The sequence below is a fragment of the Plecotus auritus genome (genome assembly GCF_963455305.1).
Source record: "Plecotus auritus genome assembly, chromosome: 13".
In the NCBI taxonomy this organism is placed as follows: Eukaryota; Metazoa; Chordata; class Mammalia; order Chiroptera; family Vespertilionidae; genus Plecotus; species Plecotus auritus.
The window spans coordinates 9,003,873-9,017,857 of NC_137779.1; the positions used below are offsets into that span (position 1 = coordinate 9,003,873).

Here is a 13,985-nt window from a genome sequence, read left to right on the forward strand (position 1 = left end):
TTTAGAAAACTGTTGATTTTTAGCTAAATTGCACTGTGATTAGAGAATTTTTAGTGTATGTGATATCAATTCTGGTCTTGTGTCCTAGTACTCAGCCCTTTCTTGCACATGTTCTGTGTGTTCTTGAAAGAGAATAGATGTTTTATTTCTGGAAATCATACACACACACACACACACACACACACATACACACACACACACACACACACTGAGTGGCCAGATTATTATGATCTCTGAACGCATAATAATCTGGCCACTCAGTGTATATCCTATATAATAAAAGGCTAATATGCAAATTGTCCCCTTGACCAGGAGTTTAACCAGCAGGCAGGCTGGCCAACCCCCCATGTCCCCTCCCACTGGCCAGGCTGGCCGGACCCCACTCATGCACGAATTTATGCACTGGGCCTCTAATACACACACACGCACACACACACACACACACACACTCTGAGTGGCTAGATTATTATGTGTTCAGAGATTATAATAATCTGGCCACTCAGTGTATATATTCAAGTTTATATATTTTTGTCATTTCAGTTTTCTGTATTCTTAATCATTTTTTTCTATTAAATACGAGAAAAGTATGTTAAAATCTTTATTGATTTGTCACTTTATTTTTGTAGTTCTCCAAAATTTTAAAATACATTTCTGTTATATTGCATGCCCTATGTTCAAGATTATTTAAATTTCTTGTTGAATTCCTTTATTATAATGTACTGATGAACCTAAGTTTTAAAAAAATAGTTTTTATTGTTATTTATATACCAGGTTTACTTTCATTTGGATTTGCCGTGTATATCATTTCAACCTTTATTTTCATTTTTTGGTGTGATTTTACTTTGTCTTTTGCAAGCAATATGTAGATGGATTTCTTTCTTTCTTTTTATATATATATGTATATTTTATTGAGTTTTTACAGAGAGGAAGGAAGAGGGATAGAGAGTCAGAAACATCGATGGGAGAGAAACATCGATCAACTGCCTCCTGCACACCCCCCACTGGGGATGTGCCCGCAACCAAGGCACATGCCCTTGACCGGAATCAAACCTGGGACCCTTCAGTCCGCAGGCCAACGCTCTATCCACTAAGCCAAACCGGTCAGGGCTGTAGATGGATTTCTTAAAATTTTTTAGCCAATCTGCTGATCTTTGTCTTTTCCATAGGCAGAGAATGAATGACTTATATTCATCTTCATTTCACAATGATATAGCCACATTGCCTCTTTTCAGAAATTTCCTTTAAAATGGCAAACACTCTCTAATGCAATGCTTTTGCACATACAATTTTCTCTTTTTGGAAAAAACTTACCACTTACCTCTTTTTTAAGATTCAAGACTCAATTTCAGAGTTCCCCCTTTTTATCAGAGAAGCTTATTTCTGACTGAACTCTTTCTAAAACAGCACCCTTCCCATTATTATCTACCTTAATACTTATTTCTTTCTTTTATAACACAAAAGTTATTTAGGGATAGATTATTTAGTGATAGTAGTATCTATACTAATAAAAGGGTAATATACTAATTATACCAGATAGACTGGACGTCTTTCGGACAAAGCCACAGTGGCGGGAGCCGAGGCAGAGGTGGTTGGGGCGATCAGGCAGGCAGGCAGAGTGGTTTAGGGGGCAATCAGGCCATCAGGGCAGAGCGGTTAGGGTCAATCAGGCCACCAGGGGAGAGCAGTTAGGGGTGATCAGGCCGGCAGGCAGGTGAGTTGTTAGGAGCCAGCAGTCCCAGATTGCGAGAGGGATGTCGGACATCCCCCAAGGGGTCCCTGATTGGAGAGGGTGCAGGCCGGGCTGAGGGACCTCCCCCCCACCCCCATGCATGAATTTCTTGCACTGGGCCTCTACTTAATACTATATTATACTAATCAGTTTACTTACATGTTGGTTATTTAATATTGGTACAGAGAGAAAGATATGACAATAGCCCTAAAGGGAGTGACATGGTAAACAGAAGGTATTTCAGGGTTGGAAATAGACTTTTCATGAGTGAAAGAGAATAAGTATGCGAGTACCTTTACAGAGAAAAGAAAATATGTAGTCTTCTAGGACTCTGGGGAAGGGTGAGATAAGTAAAACTACTGACATTTTTAAGGTGCAAAAGATGTTAAATAAAGAATTACCTGAATCAGACCTGATTTACTAAGTAAATCAGACCTGATTTACCAAGAATAAATGGAGTTGAGAAGGCTCGGAATATTTATCAAGTGGAGTGCCCTAAAGTAATAGGGGTGAGGCTCCAATTTTAGTTTGATTCAATGAAATTACAATGTTTTTGGTTCTGTGTATTCATTTGATAGTACCTTCTGGCCTATACTAGTAGGATGTTATTAGAAATGGTTCAGGGACTGGTTTAAGTTACATGTGTGATCATGTTGATGAGTGTATGTATTCTATAGGGGTGAATGTAGCATTGGTCTAAGGCAGCGGTCGGCAAACTCATTAGTCAACAGAGCGGCAAACTGCGGCTCGCGAGCCGCATGTGGCTCACAAGCCGCAGTTTGCCGACCACTGGTCTAAGGTAGAACGTTATGAATGTGCTATGAACACTATGTTAAGAAACAGGACCTGAATTCTTATTCCAACTGTCCTCTGAACTGCTTGTGTAACTTTGGGCCCAGACCTGCCTTCACCATGAATTAGAAAGGGGTTGAGCTATATCATCTGTAAATCCCTTTTCATTTGTCAAATGATGAGATCGTATGAAATAGATAAAGTTGAGTGTTTAAGGGTTCAGATAAAAATGGTTTATAGGTGAGAAGAAGAAAGAACAAGTATGGAGCTTATAATAGCTTTTGCCTCCTAACTTCCTCATAACACCCTCTAACATTATATCTGTAATTGTACTTGTAGAGCCCTTTGTTTTTAATATTCATTCACAAATGTGATCTCATTTTACTTATATAAAAATATATGGTGGTAGGGATAATAGTTAATATCCCCATTTATAGTAAGCTAGCTAGAGGAATGAACATTAAATTTTAGGTCTCGTTGCAGTTGTGCCTCTAAGAATGTCATTAGCAAACTGGACTTTTGAGTGTATGTTGGGATTGTCTCATATCAGTGTGATCATTTTCTTTTAAATGGTTGCACAGTATTTCTTTGTAGAGATATGTCATAGTGTAGTTAACCAGTCCTTTACTAATGGACATAATGGCTGTTTTAGTCTTTAACTATTATAAGCAGTGCTATAAGCAATCACTGTATAATAGTTTTTTTCTGTGGAATAAAGTCTTAGAAGTGATATTGCTAGGTCAAAGGGGAATTTCACTTTCCAGTCTCAGTATTGTCATTCTTGCCCTCTAGCTTTACATAATCTTAGAAAAAGTAGAATTTTATAGCTGGAAAGGGATTTAGGCACCATCAAATTCAGTGGTTCTCAAAGTGTGGTCCTTGGATTAGGAGTAGCAGTAGCATCACTTGGAACTTGATACAAATGCAAATTTGTGGGGCACACTCTAGACCTCCTGAATCAGAACTTCTGGGGGTCTTAGCAATTTGTGCCAACAGCTGATTTTACATATAAGTAAACTATAATCAGAAAGGTGAAGTAACTTAACCAAAAATTATATAATTACTAGAGGCCTGGTGCACGATATTCATGCACGGGTAGGGTCCCTAGGTCTGGCAGGCAATCAGGGCCAATTGGGGCCTTCCAGCTGCTGGCTGGGGCCTTCCTTCCCCAGCTGCCCAGCCGGGGCCTTCCTTCATTTCATGTCACCCCCTGGTGGTCAGTGTACATTATAGCATTCGAACTCACAGTCTCCTGATCGCACTCCCGAGGGGACACTTTGCATATTAGCCTTTTATATATATAGATTGGTGGCCTCTGTTAAATTTCATCTATAACTTGCTGTTTTTCTTACGTTGTTTTAATTTAAAAAGACATTTTGTTTTTAAAGTTATCAATATAAAAATAGTTCATTGATTCAATTCCTACTTTTTTTCAATTGTGCTTCTCTGCTGTGTTTTTGGGACACAGAAAATTCAAATGAATACTGTTTTGAAGTTTCATCATGATTCTTTAGATTCAGCTGACTTTTTAAAACCAAACCTTAAATTGGCTCCATGGTATTTTTCACATACAAGTCTCTTTGTTGTCTCTCCTTTCCCATCCTGTCAAGCCATTCCTCCTTTAGAACTTCCAAGCTATATTCTGCTCTTAGCTACTCTACTCCTTGCCACATGTTGTCTCTCTTACCTTTTCTTTTCTCTGTACTACTAAAACCCTATTTTTACTGGTTCTTGTCTTCTTGAAGCATTTGGGTCTTTGAGATTGAACAAATCAATATGGCTTAGCATCCCTATAGCATTTTGTTTTTCCATTCTGTTTCTGTATTTTCCTGGCTTTATTTTATTGATGTGTGTTCATATCAGTCTTATTAGCTTATGTGCTCCTTGAGGGCAAGGGTCATGTTTTATTCAGTGTCACTTCAGGCTCCTTGCACCAATCTTTACACTTACTAGTTGGTGGATAATGTTGGTTAGCATTGTTCTTATGCATAGTTGAGAACCAGTGGAAAAGAGAACGTATTCTGTACTACCCTCAATATCTATAACCCTAGTTGTTTGTAAAATGCTATTGATTACATGGGATTGTAGGTACAAATAAGCATCCATTTTATATCAACGTCTTCCTTGAATTTTATGGATGGAAATTTAATCAGATTAACTTATATTTTGATCCTGTTATATGGCAGGCATAATGTTGTTTGTTGAAGATGACCAGTTTCTAGTGTAATTTTCATACAGAAAGGACAGTGTATTGTTATTTTCTTATTGTAAACTTGAAACATAAGAAGTATGGTATCAAGAGGATGTTTAAATTTTTTAAAATTCTTACAAGATTATAGTTACTGTCTTGTTTACTGTGTTGTGCTAAATACCCACATGCCAAGACTAGGTGTTTTTTAATGATGAAACTTCACATTCTAGTAAAACACAAAATTTTCTCAGGTTATCTTAAGATACTTGCCAAGAAAGAATATATATGCTTTGCTGTGTGATGGAATGGACATTTTATCACTTTTACTTTTCCTTAAAGCCTTATAATTTTATACTTTCATAAAATTTAATGTTTTGACTGGTACTCAAAATACACTTTATAATATTTTAAAGAACTTTTGAAAAGAAGCAAATTTTGGCGATGAATTTTTACATGATTGCCTGGCGCCTACAGTGATTTGGTTCATCAGGCACATGCTCTTGTGAGCTGTCTTGAGAAGTGGAGATGTTATGGCGGGCTTACGGCCAAAGTTAACAACTTTGAAATAATGTGCCACTGTAGGAATTTTGAAATTATTTTTTCCAAGACACATGATTTTTGGTGAATTTTTTAGCTAATTGTGTGGAAAACGGGGGATGTGTTGAATGCTTTAATAAAATTTTGTGATCAGAAGTAAATTGTAAAAATAAATGTAATAGATTACCAGCTCATTTAGACACTTGTTTTACCTTATCAGCAGTATATTGCGAATTTATATACAGTGGTGTCTTTCATTGCTATTTTAAAGTCAACAGTGTTAACCTTACTGTAATGTTGTAAGCTTGTAAGCTAGTACATGAGAAAAATGTCATTCTTTTTCTGTTCCCAGGAATGTATAAGTCAGCACAGGAGACTTTTTGCAAATGAAACAGGAAGCATTCTTCACAACAGCTTTCAAAATTTCACAGTGCTACATAACTAATTTTTCAGAGTTATCTGGCAGCTTTAATTTAGTTAGTTGCCAACAAGTTATTGTCATATTACTTATCCATAATCAACTGGAAATGTATGCTGTTAATATCATCAGAGACAAGTTTTGCTGAATGGTTGATGAAGTGAACCTATAGCCCATATGTAGTTCTTGTATCTAGCATTCATTTTATATCAAAATGTAGAGTTGAGTTTCTCATTGTTTCTTTTCCAGTGAACATTTGTCCTGTGCTTTCACATTCTTTCTTCATGGGGAAAGCAATGTATGCACAAGTGTAGAGATTGCCCAACACCAGCCAATTTATTTGATCAATGAGGAGCATATACACATGGCTCAGTCTTCACCTGCACCATTTCAAGGTAAGTAAATGGTGATGCTCTGCTCTCCCTCTTTGCCCTCTCCCTCCATCTTACTGGCTAGCCAACCATCTGCCCATTTAGGTTTTGCAGAATGAGATATTATCTTTAACTAGAGGCCCGGTGCACGAAATTCGTGCACGGGGCGGGGGAGTGTCCCTCAGCCCAGCCTGCACCCTTTCCTATCTGGGACCCCTCGAGGGATGTCTGACTGCCCATTTAGACAGGCAGTCGGACATTCCTCTCACAATCCAGGACTGCTGCCTGCCTCCTTGCCCCTAACTGCTTCTGCCTATCAGCCTGACCACCCCCTAACCACTCCCCTGCCAGCCTGATCAACACCTAACTGCTCCCTGCCAGCCAGATTGCCCCCAACTGCCCTCCCCTGCAGGCCTGGTCACCCCCAACTGCCCTCCCCTGCTGGCCTGGTAACCCCTAATTGCCCTCCCTTGCCAGCCTGGTCGCCCCTAACTGCCCTCCTCTGCCAGCCTGGTCGCCCCCAACTGCCCTCCCCTGCTGGCCTGGTCACCCCTAACTGCCCTCCCCTGCCAGCCTGGTCGCCCCCAACTGCCCTCCCCTGCAGGCCTGGTCACCACCAACTGCCCTCCCCTGCAGGCCTGGTCTCCTCCAACTGCCCTCCCCTGCTGGCCTGGGTCCCACCCAACTGCCCTCCCCTGCTGGCCTGGTCGCCCACAACTGCCCTCCCCTGCAGACCTGGTCCCCCCTCAACTGCCCTTCCCTGCTGGCCTGATTGCCCACAACTGCCAGCCATCTTGTGGTGGCCATCTTATGTCCACATGGGGGCAGCCATCTTGTGTGTGGGAGTGGCAGTCAATTTGCATATTACTCTTTTATTAAATAGTATGGACATTTTAAAGGTAAGCATAAGGGTCAGTTTCTGAAGAAGAAAGACCAACATTTCACAATCCTCCTATATAATACAAACCTAATATGCTAAGTGTCCAGTCATCAGGTTGGCTGTTCAACCAATCAAAGCATAATATGCTAATGATATGCTAAGGCCGCTCAACCACTCACTATGACGTGCACTGATAGTCGACTGGTAGACCAGTAGCTATGACGTGCACTGACCACCATGGTGCAGATGCTCTGACCGGTAGGTTAGCTTGCTGCTGGGGTCTGGCCGATTGGGACTGAGGGAGACAGGCCGGACACGCCCTGGAGCCCTCCTGCAGTCCCTCCTTGGCTGGCCAACCTCCCGCGCCCCTCCCCAGCCCTGATGGTGCACCAGTGGGGTCCCTCGGCCTGGCCTGCACCTTCTCGCAATCCGGGACCCTTTGGGGGATGTCGGAGAACTGGTTTCAGCCTGATACCACAGGCCAGGTTGAGGGACCCCGCTAGTGCATGAATTTGTGCATCGGGCCTCTAGTTAAATTATAATAGCTTGCTGGTCTTTTTGTTGGTTTGTTTTTGCTGAAAGTTTATCACATATACAAGGTGGTCGGTCTTATGTGAAGTTGAGTTGAGAAATAAAATGTAGAGAATTCCTTCAGAAAAAAAGATGAATAAGTATTTGAAAAACATAATCCTTATAAATTAAAGGTTTTTATTGTTTTGTTTGTTCCGCTGTTTCAAGAATGCCATTTGTAGATAATTACTATTTGAAATTTTAATCAAAATCAAATTTCTAGAGTTGTGTAATATATAATTCCTTCAGTGACTGTAATAACTTTATTATTTTCTCTTAATTATAGGCTACATTGATTATAGGCATTTGGTTGTAATTTAATAGATATTCATATTTTTATTAATTCTCAGCTTATCACCAAAATAACACCATATCCCTTTCTCTAATTGTGCATTCTATATATCTTTGGTTTTGTGTTGGAATTCAGAATTTTCTATGTATAAATTTTAAAATATTTTAATATTAGATTGAACCATATGAAAAAATCTTTTTTTTTGATCAGTCCAATTTGTCTTTGCTAGAGATGTCTGATTAAAATAGTCTTAGTATAATACACAATATAATTTTTAAAACTGATATTTTAACAGACATGACTGAAGTATTTTTATTGATATAAATGTGAATGTTTATCCTCCATATTATTTATGATTGCCTTTTTGGTTTTCTATAGGTGATTCTGATTTAATTTGATAAAAGCATCTGTTTATTGCCCTAAAGTATTACCTACTTTTCCCCTACCTCCCACTTGCAACATATTTTAAACTATGTTCATTATTATTCTGTAATTTGGGGTGTTTTATGTATGAGCTGCTATAAAAAACAGTCCCATTCTCAGACTGTACACTTGAGAGTTATACATTATGTACATATTATGGATTGTCAAAGTTATTTAAATACTATGTTTCCTTGACTGTGAAGGTGCTGAGGACCATCTGACTTCATTGTAGACGTTATCACTCAAAAGAACAGCATTTTTTTTATGGTTACAAAAGGAATTACTAGTCATAAGGGAAGGTAACTAACTTAAGTTGATAAGGATACTTTTAGGAATACCAGGTCCCTATAGACCACTTATTTAAAACCTTACTGGTTTGTTGCTACTGCCTCAAATCATAGAGAAAACCTTTGTGGGACATTATCCTGCTTATTTCCCTAGATTAGTGTGAGGAGGTACATTCTTAGGGCAGGTGCTGGCCTATAGATAACTGTAGTAAACAAGACATTGATGTAGGAATTTCCTAGAAGTGTTAATATAGGAAAATTGCCCTTGATTAACTGTGTTTGGAGTCAGTAATTTTATCCCATTTGAATCAGTGAGGAACAGCAGAAAGGCACCAAGAAATATGTGATGTCTACAGCTATCTCTGTCTTGATTGATGTGGTATACCATCCAGCTGTTAAATAAAGCCATCAAGAAGAAAAAGAACATCCCATTTAATAACTATGCTGAGATTTTTTTTTTTTTTAATTAGGAGTAAGAAAAAGTGACCTCTTTATCCCAGAAAAGTGTTATTCGGAAGGTTGAAATACTCACCCTGAGGCTAAGAACTGGCTGGGTTACACACAGCACTATGTTAACTACATTTTTTGTGTCCAGCTCAGTGAAAATGACATCAAGGTCAATTACTGAAAGAGAAAGATAGAAGGATTTTGAGTTCTTTACTTTAGTAAAATAAATTTTATTTGGAGTCGTTTTATCAACAGATCTCTAAAACAGTAGGGATATACCTGAATAATGAAGCATCATATTTTATAGTAGGTAAATTAAGGCTTTTCTGCTATTAGAAGTTTTATTTATGCATAATATTTTGGTTACCACAGCCTTTTAGGAATTATCAGGAACCATAGGAAGAGTGTTCAAGTTTTTGGGAAGTTTTGGAGTTGTATTGAATGGTTTCATTCTGTTATGGAAGACTCAGTGTTTATGTTGTATGAGCTATTATCAGATTGATAAGTATAAGCTTTAACATAGAGATAATTTATATACTGTGTGTCGATATAGCTGTCTGATAGTACTATATTTCCCCCATTTGATTTCCTTCAAAAATTGATGTGAGTTGAGAGGCATATAAATAAGAAGTAGTAAAATGAAAAACTGAAAAAAAAAATCACACTTTGAAAGGAGTTAGCAAATAAAGAGCAATATACATTAAGTGATGCTATATTTTAACCTAAAAATACCACAACACTTTAGTAGGAATTATCACTGTGATCTGTAACATATGTTTCTCCTCCCTGCCTTAGTACTGGTAAGTCCTTATGGATTAAATGGCACGCTAACAGGCCAAGCATACAAGATGTCCGACCCAGCCACCCGTAAGTTGATCGAGGAATGGCAGTATTTCTACCCAATGGTGCTGAAAAAGAAAGAAGAATTGAAAGAAGAGGAGTTGGGATATGACAATGATTTCCCCGTGGCAGTCGAAGTAATTGTTGGTAAGAGAAAATATTTTGCCTGAAGAACTTTATTCTCTCTTCCTCTTCCTTAATTTAAAAAGATAATCACTCAGATTCATCAAAAATAATCTCCATAATTTTCCCATTTTTCAAATTCTCTTGACACAGTGGTTATTCTGAATAGTTATCTTGCCTGAGGCACCAATGGTCCCTGGATTCCAAATGCTATTATTATAATTTTGGAACACATGGTTAAGCAGCTATTAACTTATGGAAGAATGAAACATATCACTTTTTGCAGGACCTAATGAGTATCCCATGCTCACCAGAGCTTTGACTCTGACCACTGGAATAATAAAGTTGGCAGTCTAGTGTGAACTTTCTCTCAGCCCTGATTTTCCCCTTGCTCTTTCCTTGCAGGTGGTGTCCGGATGGTTTATCCTTCAGCTTTTGTTCTGATTTCTCAGAATGACATCCCGGTTCCTCAGAGCATTGCAAGTGCTGGAGGCCATATTTCAGTTGGGCAGCAGGGACTTGGTAGTGTGAAGGACCCAAGTAACTGTGGGATGCCTCTTACCCCTCCCACCTCTCCAGAACAGGCTGCCACAGGTGAGTACAATCCAGGCATGTTCTGGGTGGACGAGATCCCAGAAAATCATATAGTTCCCTTGCCATAGAACAGGGAGAAAACTCATCTTGAGAAATTCCTGGTTGAAAGAGATGGAAGTAGGGTAACATGGGAATTTTACAAAATGGAAAAGGAAAAATTTAAACAGAATTTATATGTTTCAGAATTTTAGTCTCTAAATTATCCAGTTAAATAATTTAGTTGTTTCTCTTAAGTTCTATACACACATCTGCCCCTTTTAACACATGTGCATGCATGTGCTTACATACTTTCAGGAAACAAGATGAAGGCTGCTGCTTTATTGTAAACAAATGGGAAACACTACATCAGACAGTGGCTGGAACTTTTGCTCAGTTGACTATTGCCAGACAGGGATGTGTCTTGGACAGTTCTTTTTCTACTTTGATAAAGTCAGTAGGCAAGCATCCAGGAGCTCTGAATAAATGCTTTGCCCTGTCAGTAATCTTGGTCCATTAATGATGTTATCCAAAATGTGAAAATTTTGACAAACAGTTTTCCTTCATGGAAAAATTCAGAAATTGTTTAAATTGAGAGGATTTTGCCTTTTTGTTGAACAGTATATTTTATATATTAAATTTTGTGGTAGTTGACTTTCATTGGAAATCTAGTCACTAAGGAAAAGATATTCATCGTACTTGAACTCACTGGGATTATGTATAGGCATTTAATGTGGACCATGTTGGCAGGAACATCAAATAAATAAAGTCTTTGCTGCTAAGCTTTGAAAACACTCTCAAGCATGCTACACACCAACGTGGTAATTTTCATGAGGATTAGATATTTTAGTTTCTAGCATACTGCTTGCCACATAGTGGGCCTTCAGTAGAAGTTCATGGTTAAACAGTATATTGGGAAAAGTATAGATTTTGTGATTGAACACTCCTGTTTTTAAAGCCTGTCTGTAGCTTTTTAGGTGAGTGACCTTAATTCTCATACTTGTTCTGAACTTAGTTTCCTTCTCTGTCAAATACTCCATTCTTCTTTGTTTTTAAAAAAAAATATTTTTATTGATTTCAGAGAGAAGGGAAGAGGGAGAGAGAGAGAGAGAGATAGAAACATCAATGATGAGAGGATATCATTGATTGCTGCCTCCTGCATGCCCCACACTAGGGATCGAGCCCACAACCTGGGCATGTGCTCTGACTGGGAATCGAACCGTGACCTCCGGGTTCATAGGTCAACACTCAGCCAGTGAGCCACACCGCTGGGCACAAATACTCCATTCTTTACAAGGTTGTTATATGTATTAGGTATTATACTTGACAGAGTTGTGTAAACAGTTTCACAGTATATGCATGAATTACTCTGATACTGTGTGGGAGACATAGAAAAGGACAACATGTGGCCTCTGTTTCTAAGGGCTGTGTAGTTGCTAAGATGGTGGAAAAATAAGCATCTGGCTCTGACTTGGTAGAACAGAGAGTCTGGATGATTCCTTGTGAAAGGATTTGCTCAAACAATTTTTATTAAAGCTACTTTAAAATGAAAAAGAAAAACTACTTTTATAGTCTTTTATAATAATCACCATAGAGAAGATACATTAAGGAAAGATTAGAACTATCAGTATTTTGAAGTTTTAATCACATTTCATATAAAGGTTTGTATTTTTAACAATTGCACTCCGTAAGTTGTCATCCCTTTTTGTTTTATTTATTTTGCCCAGTATTTAGTGAAATTTGTATTCAACTTAAAATTGAAGACTTACTGTGTGCATAAATAAGGCCTTGACCTCTGATGGATAAGTTCAGAATTCCAAATGTCATAACTCAAAACTGAAAGGTTTTGTTTATGATGGGTTTCAGTGTGGAGTTCATGGCTATAGATCTTACAGCTCCTTCCCCTCTTTCTCTGTGTATATCATTGTGCTAGGTCCTGGGGGTAAACAAGTCTCCTGATGCTTCCTCCCTAAAGCAAGCAAGCAAAAAAAAAAAAAAAAAAGAGAACACCAAACACAATGAAATAAAAGTTACTGGAATCTTTGTTGTAAAATGAACTTCTCCAAATGTGAACGTCATGATAAGTGAATTACAGCTTAAAACTCTTACTGCTCCATCAGAAAGAGTCCTGCTCAGCCTTGCCATTTTGCAGCTGACTAACATTGAGCATCGCCATGGTTTTCTAGATACAGGATGAAATGGGTTACTTTGCCCCCTAAAGTGGCCAAGGTTGCCTAAAGTAACAGGGGACCTAGGAGGGCCATTGGTTTTGGTGAAGTCACTCGTGAATAGGCACATAAGCTTGCCTCTTCTATTTATGAAGACACTTATAAGAAATAACATTCAACATGCATTTAACAGGAGTACAAATCTTATTTTGTTCCATATAAGATATCACCCACATTTTAGCTAAATCATTAAAAGCTATTGAAAAGCATTGACTCAACTTTAATCAGAAAAGACTGTGGCTTGTTTTCTGTACCCCTCTCCTTTATTGGTCATACTTACTTTAATACCATGGGCATATAATCTCTTTAGCTATATTGTAGGGTGTTTGGTTGCAAATACTGAGTTATCTACTTCTGCTGTTTGTTTCTTCACTTTGTTTTAGAACAGGCCTTTGAAAGTCCATTGTAAAATTGAAATGGATTATTTTGCATCATGAACCAAGTCAGGGAACTTGTAAGATAAAAGGTAGCAATGAAAGACCAAATTTCTTGTCTCCTTTATCTCATTTGTAATGTAACAGTACTTTTCTGGGGAACAAGAAAGCTTCCATTTCTTAGAAAGTATGCACTTGGGGTTGGTTTCTTTCTTTTTTAAGAAAAAAATAGAGCTTTTCTCGGTCCCTCACTAACAGTGTTGGAATCTGCGGCTGTGTGGTCATCCCTGAGGAGTACAAGGCCAAGAAGAAGTTGCTAGGAGAAATTAAATTGCTTTCTGAGGGCTGGGCCAGCAATCCTGACCTCCAAAGCGGGGATAAAAATGGCGACGGAATAGACAGACGTGTTCTGAGCCTTGTCCCGGAGCAGAAAGAAAGAACAGCTGAGGGTTGCACGAGGAGCGTTTGTTGGCAAATTAAGGGACAGCTAAACTCCAGGAGAAGGTGGGGGACTGCTAGACGGGGTTCCCCTGACCGGGCAGCCCCCACTGTGGCTGGGTCCCCTCCCGGAGCTACGGGCTCAGATGTGGAGACTGCGCCATCTTGAAAGGGAAAGTGGAGCTTATCGGAAGCCAGAAAATCCACAACTGCGGCACCCACCAAACAGCTGCGAGCCCCAGAACACTGGTCCCCAATTGGCGCAAACACGCGGATTCAGAGGAGCTCTACACTCCACCACGGAAAGGTCAGATTTCGCCTGGGATAAGGAGAGAGAGAACTACATAACCAGACATCCGGAAAAGAGAGACCATGGGGAGACAAAGAAACAGCCTGCATATGAAAGAAAAGCAGGCATCACCAGAAAAGGAAATAAAGGAAATGAAGGCAAGCAACCTTCCAGAGAAAGAATTCA

The 13,985-nt window shown here is 39.0% G+C and overlaps 1 protein-coding gene across 1 annotated transcript in view; it reads left to right on the forward strand.

The window, feature by feature from the left end:
• The window catches only part of MED13L (mediator complex subunit 13L), a 273,439-nt gene that overhangs the window by 198,791 nt on the left and 60,663 nt on the right, over window positions 1–13,985 (forward strand). Inside the window, exons 5-7 of the mRNA XM_080650333.1 lie at window positions 5,917–6,062; window positions 9,733–9,924; window positions 10,306–10,494. Coding sequence (XP_080506459.1) covers window positions 5,917–6,062; window positions 9,733–9,924; window positions 10,306–10,494 — 527 coding nt within the window. The remainder of the gene's footprint in view (window positions 1–5,916; window positions 6,063–9,732; window positions 9,925–10,305; window positions 10,495–13,985) is intronic.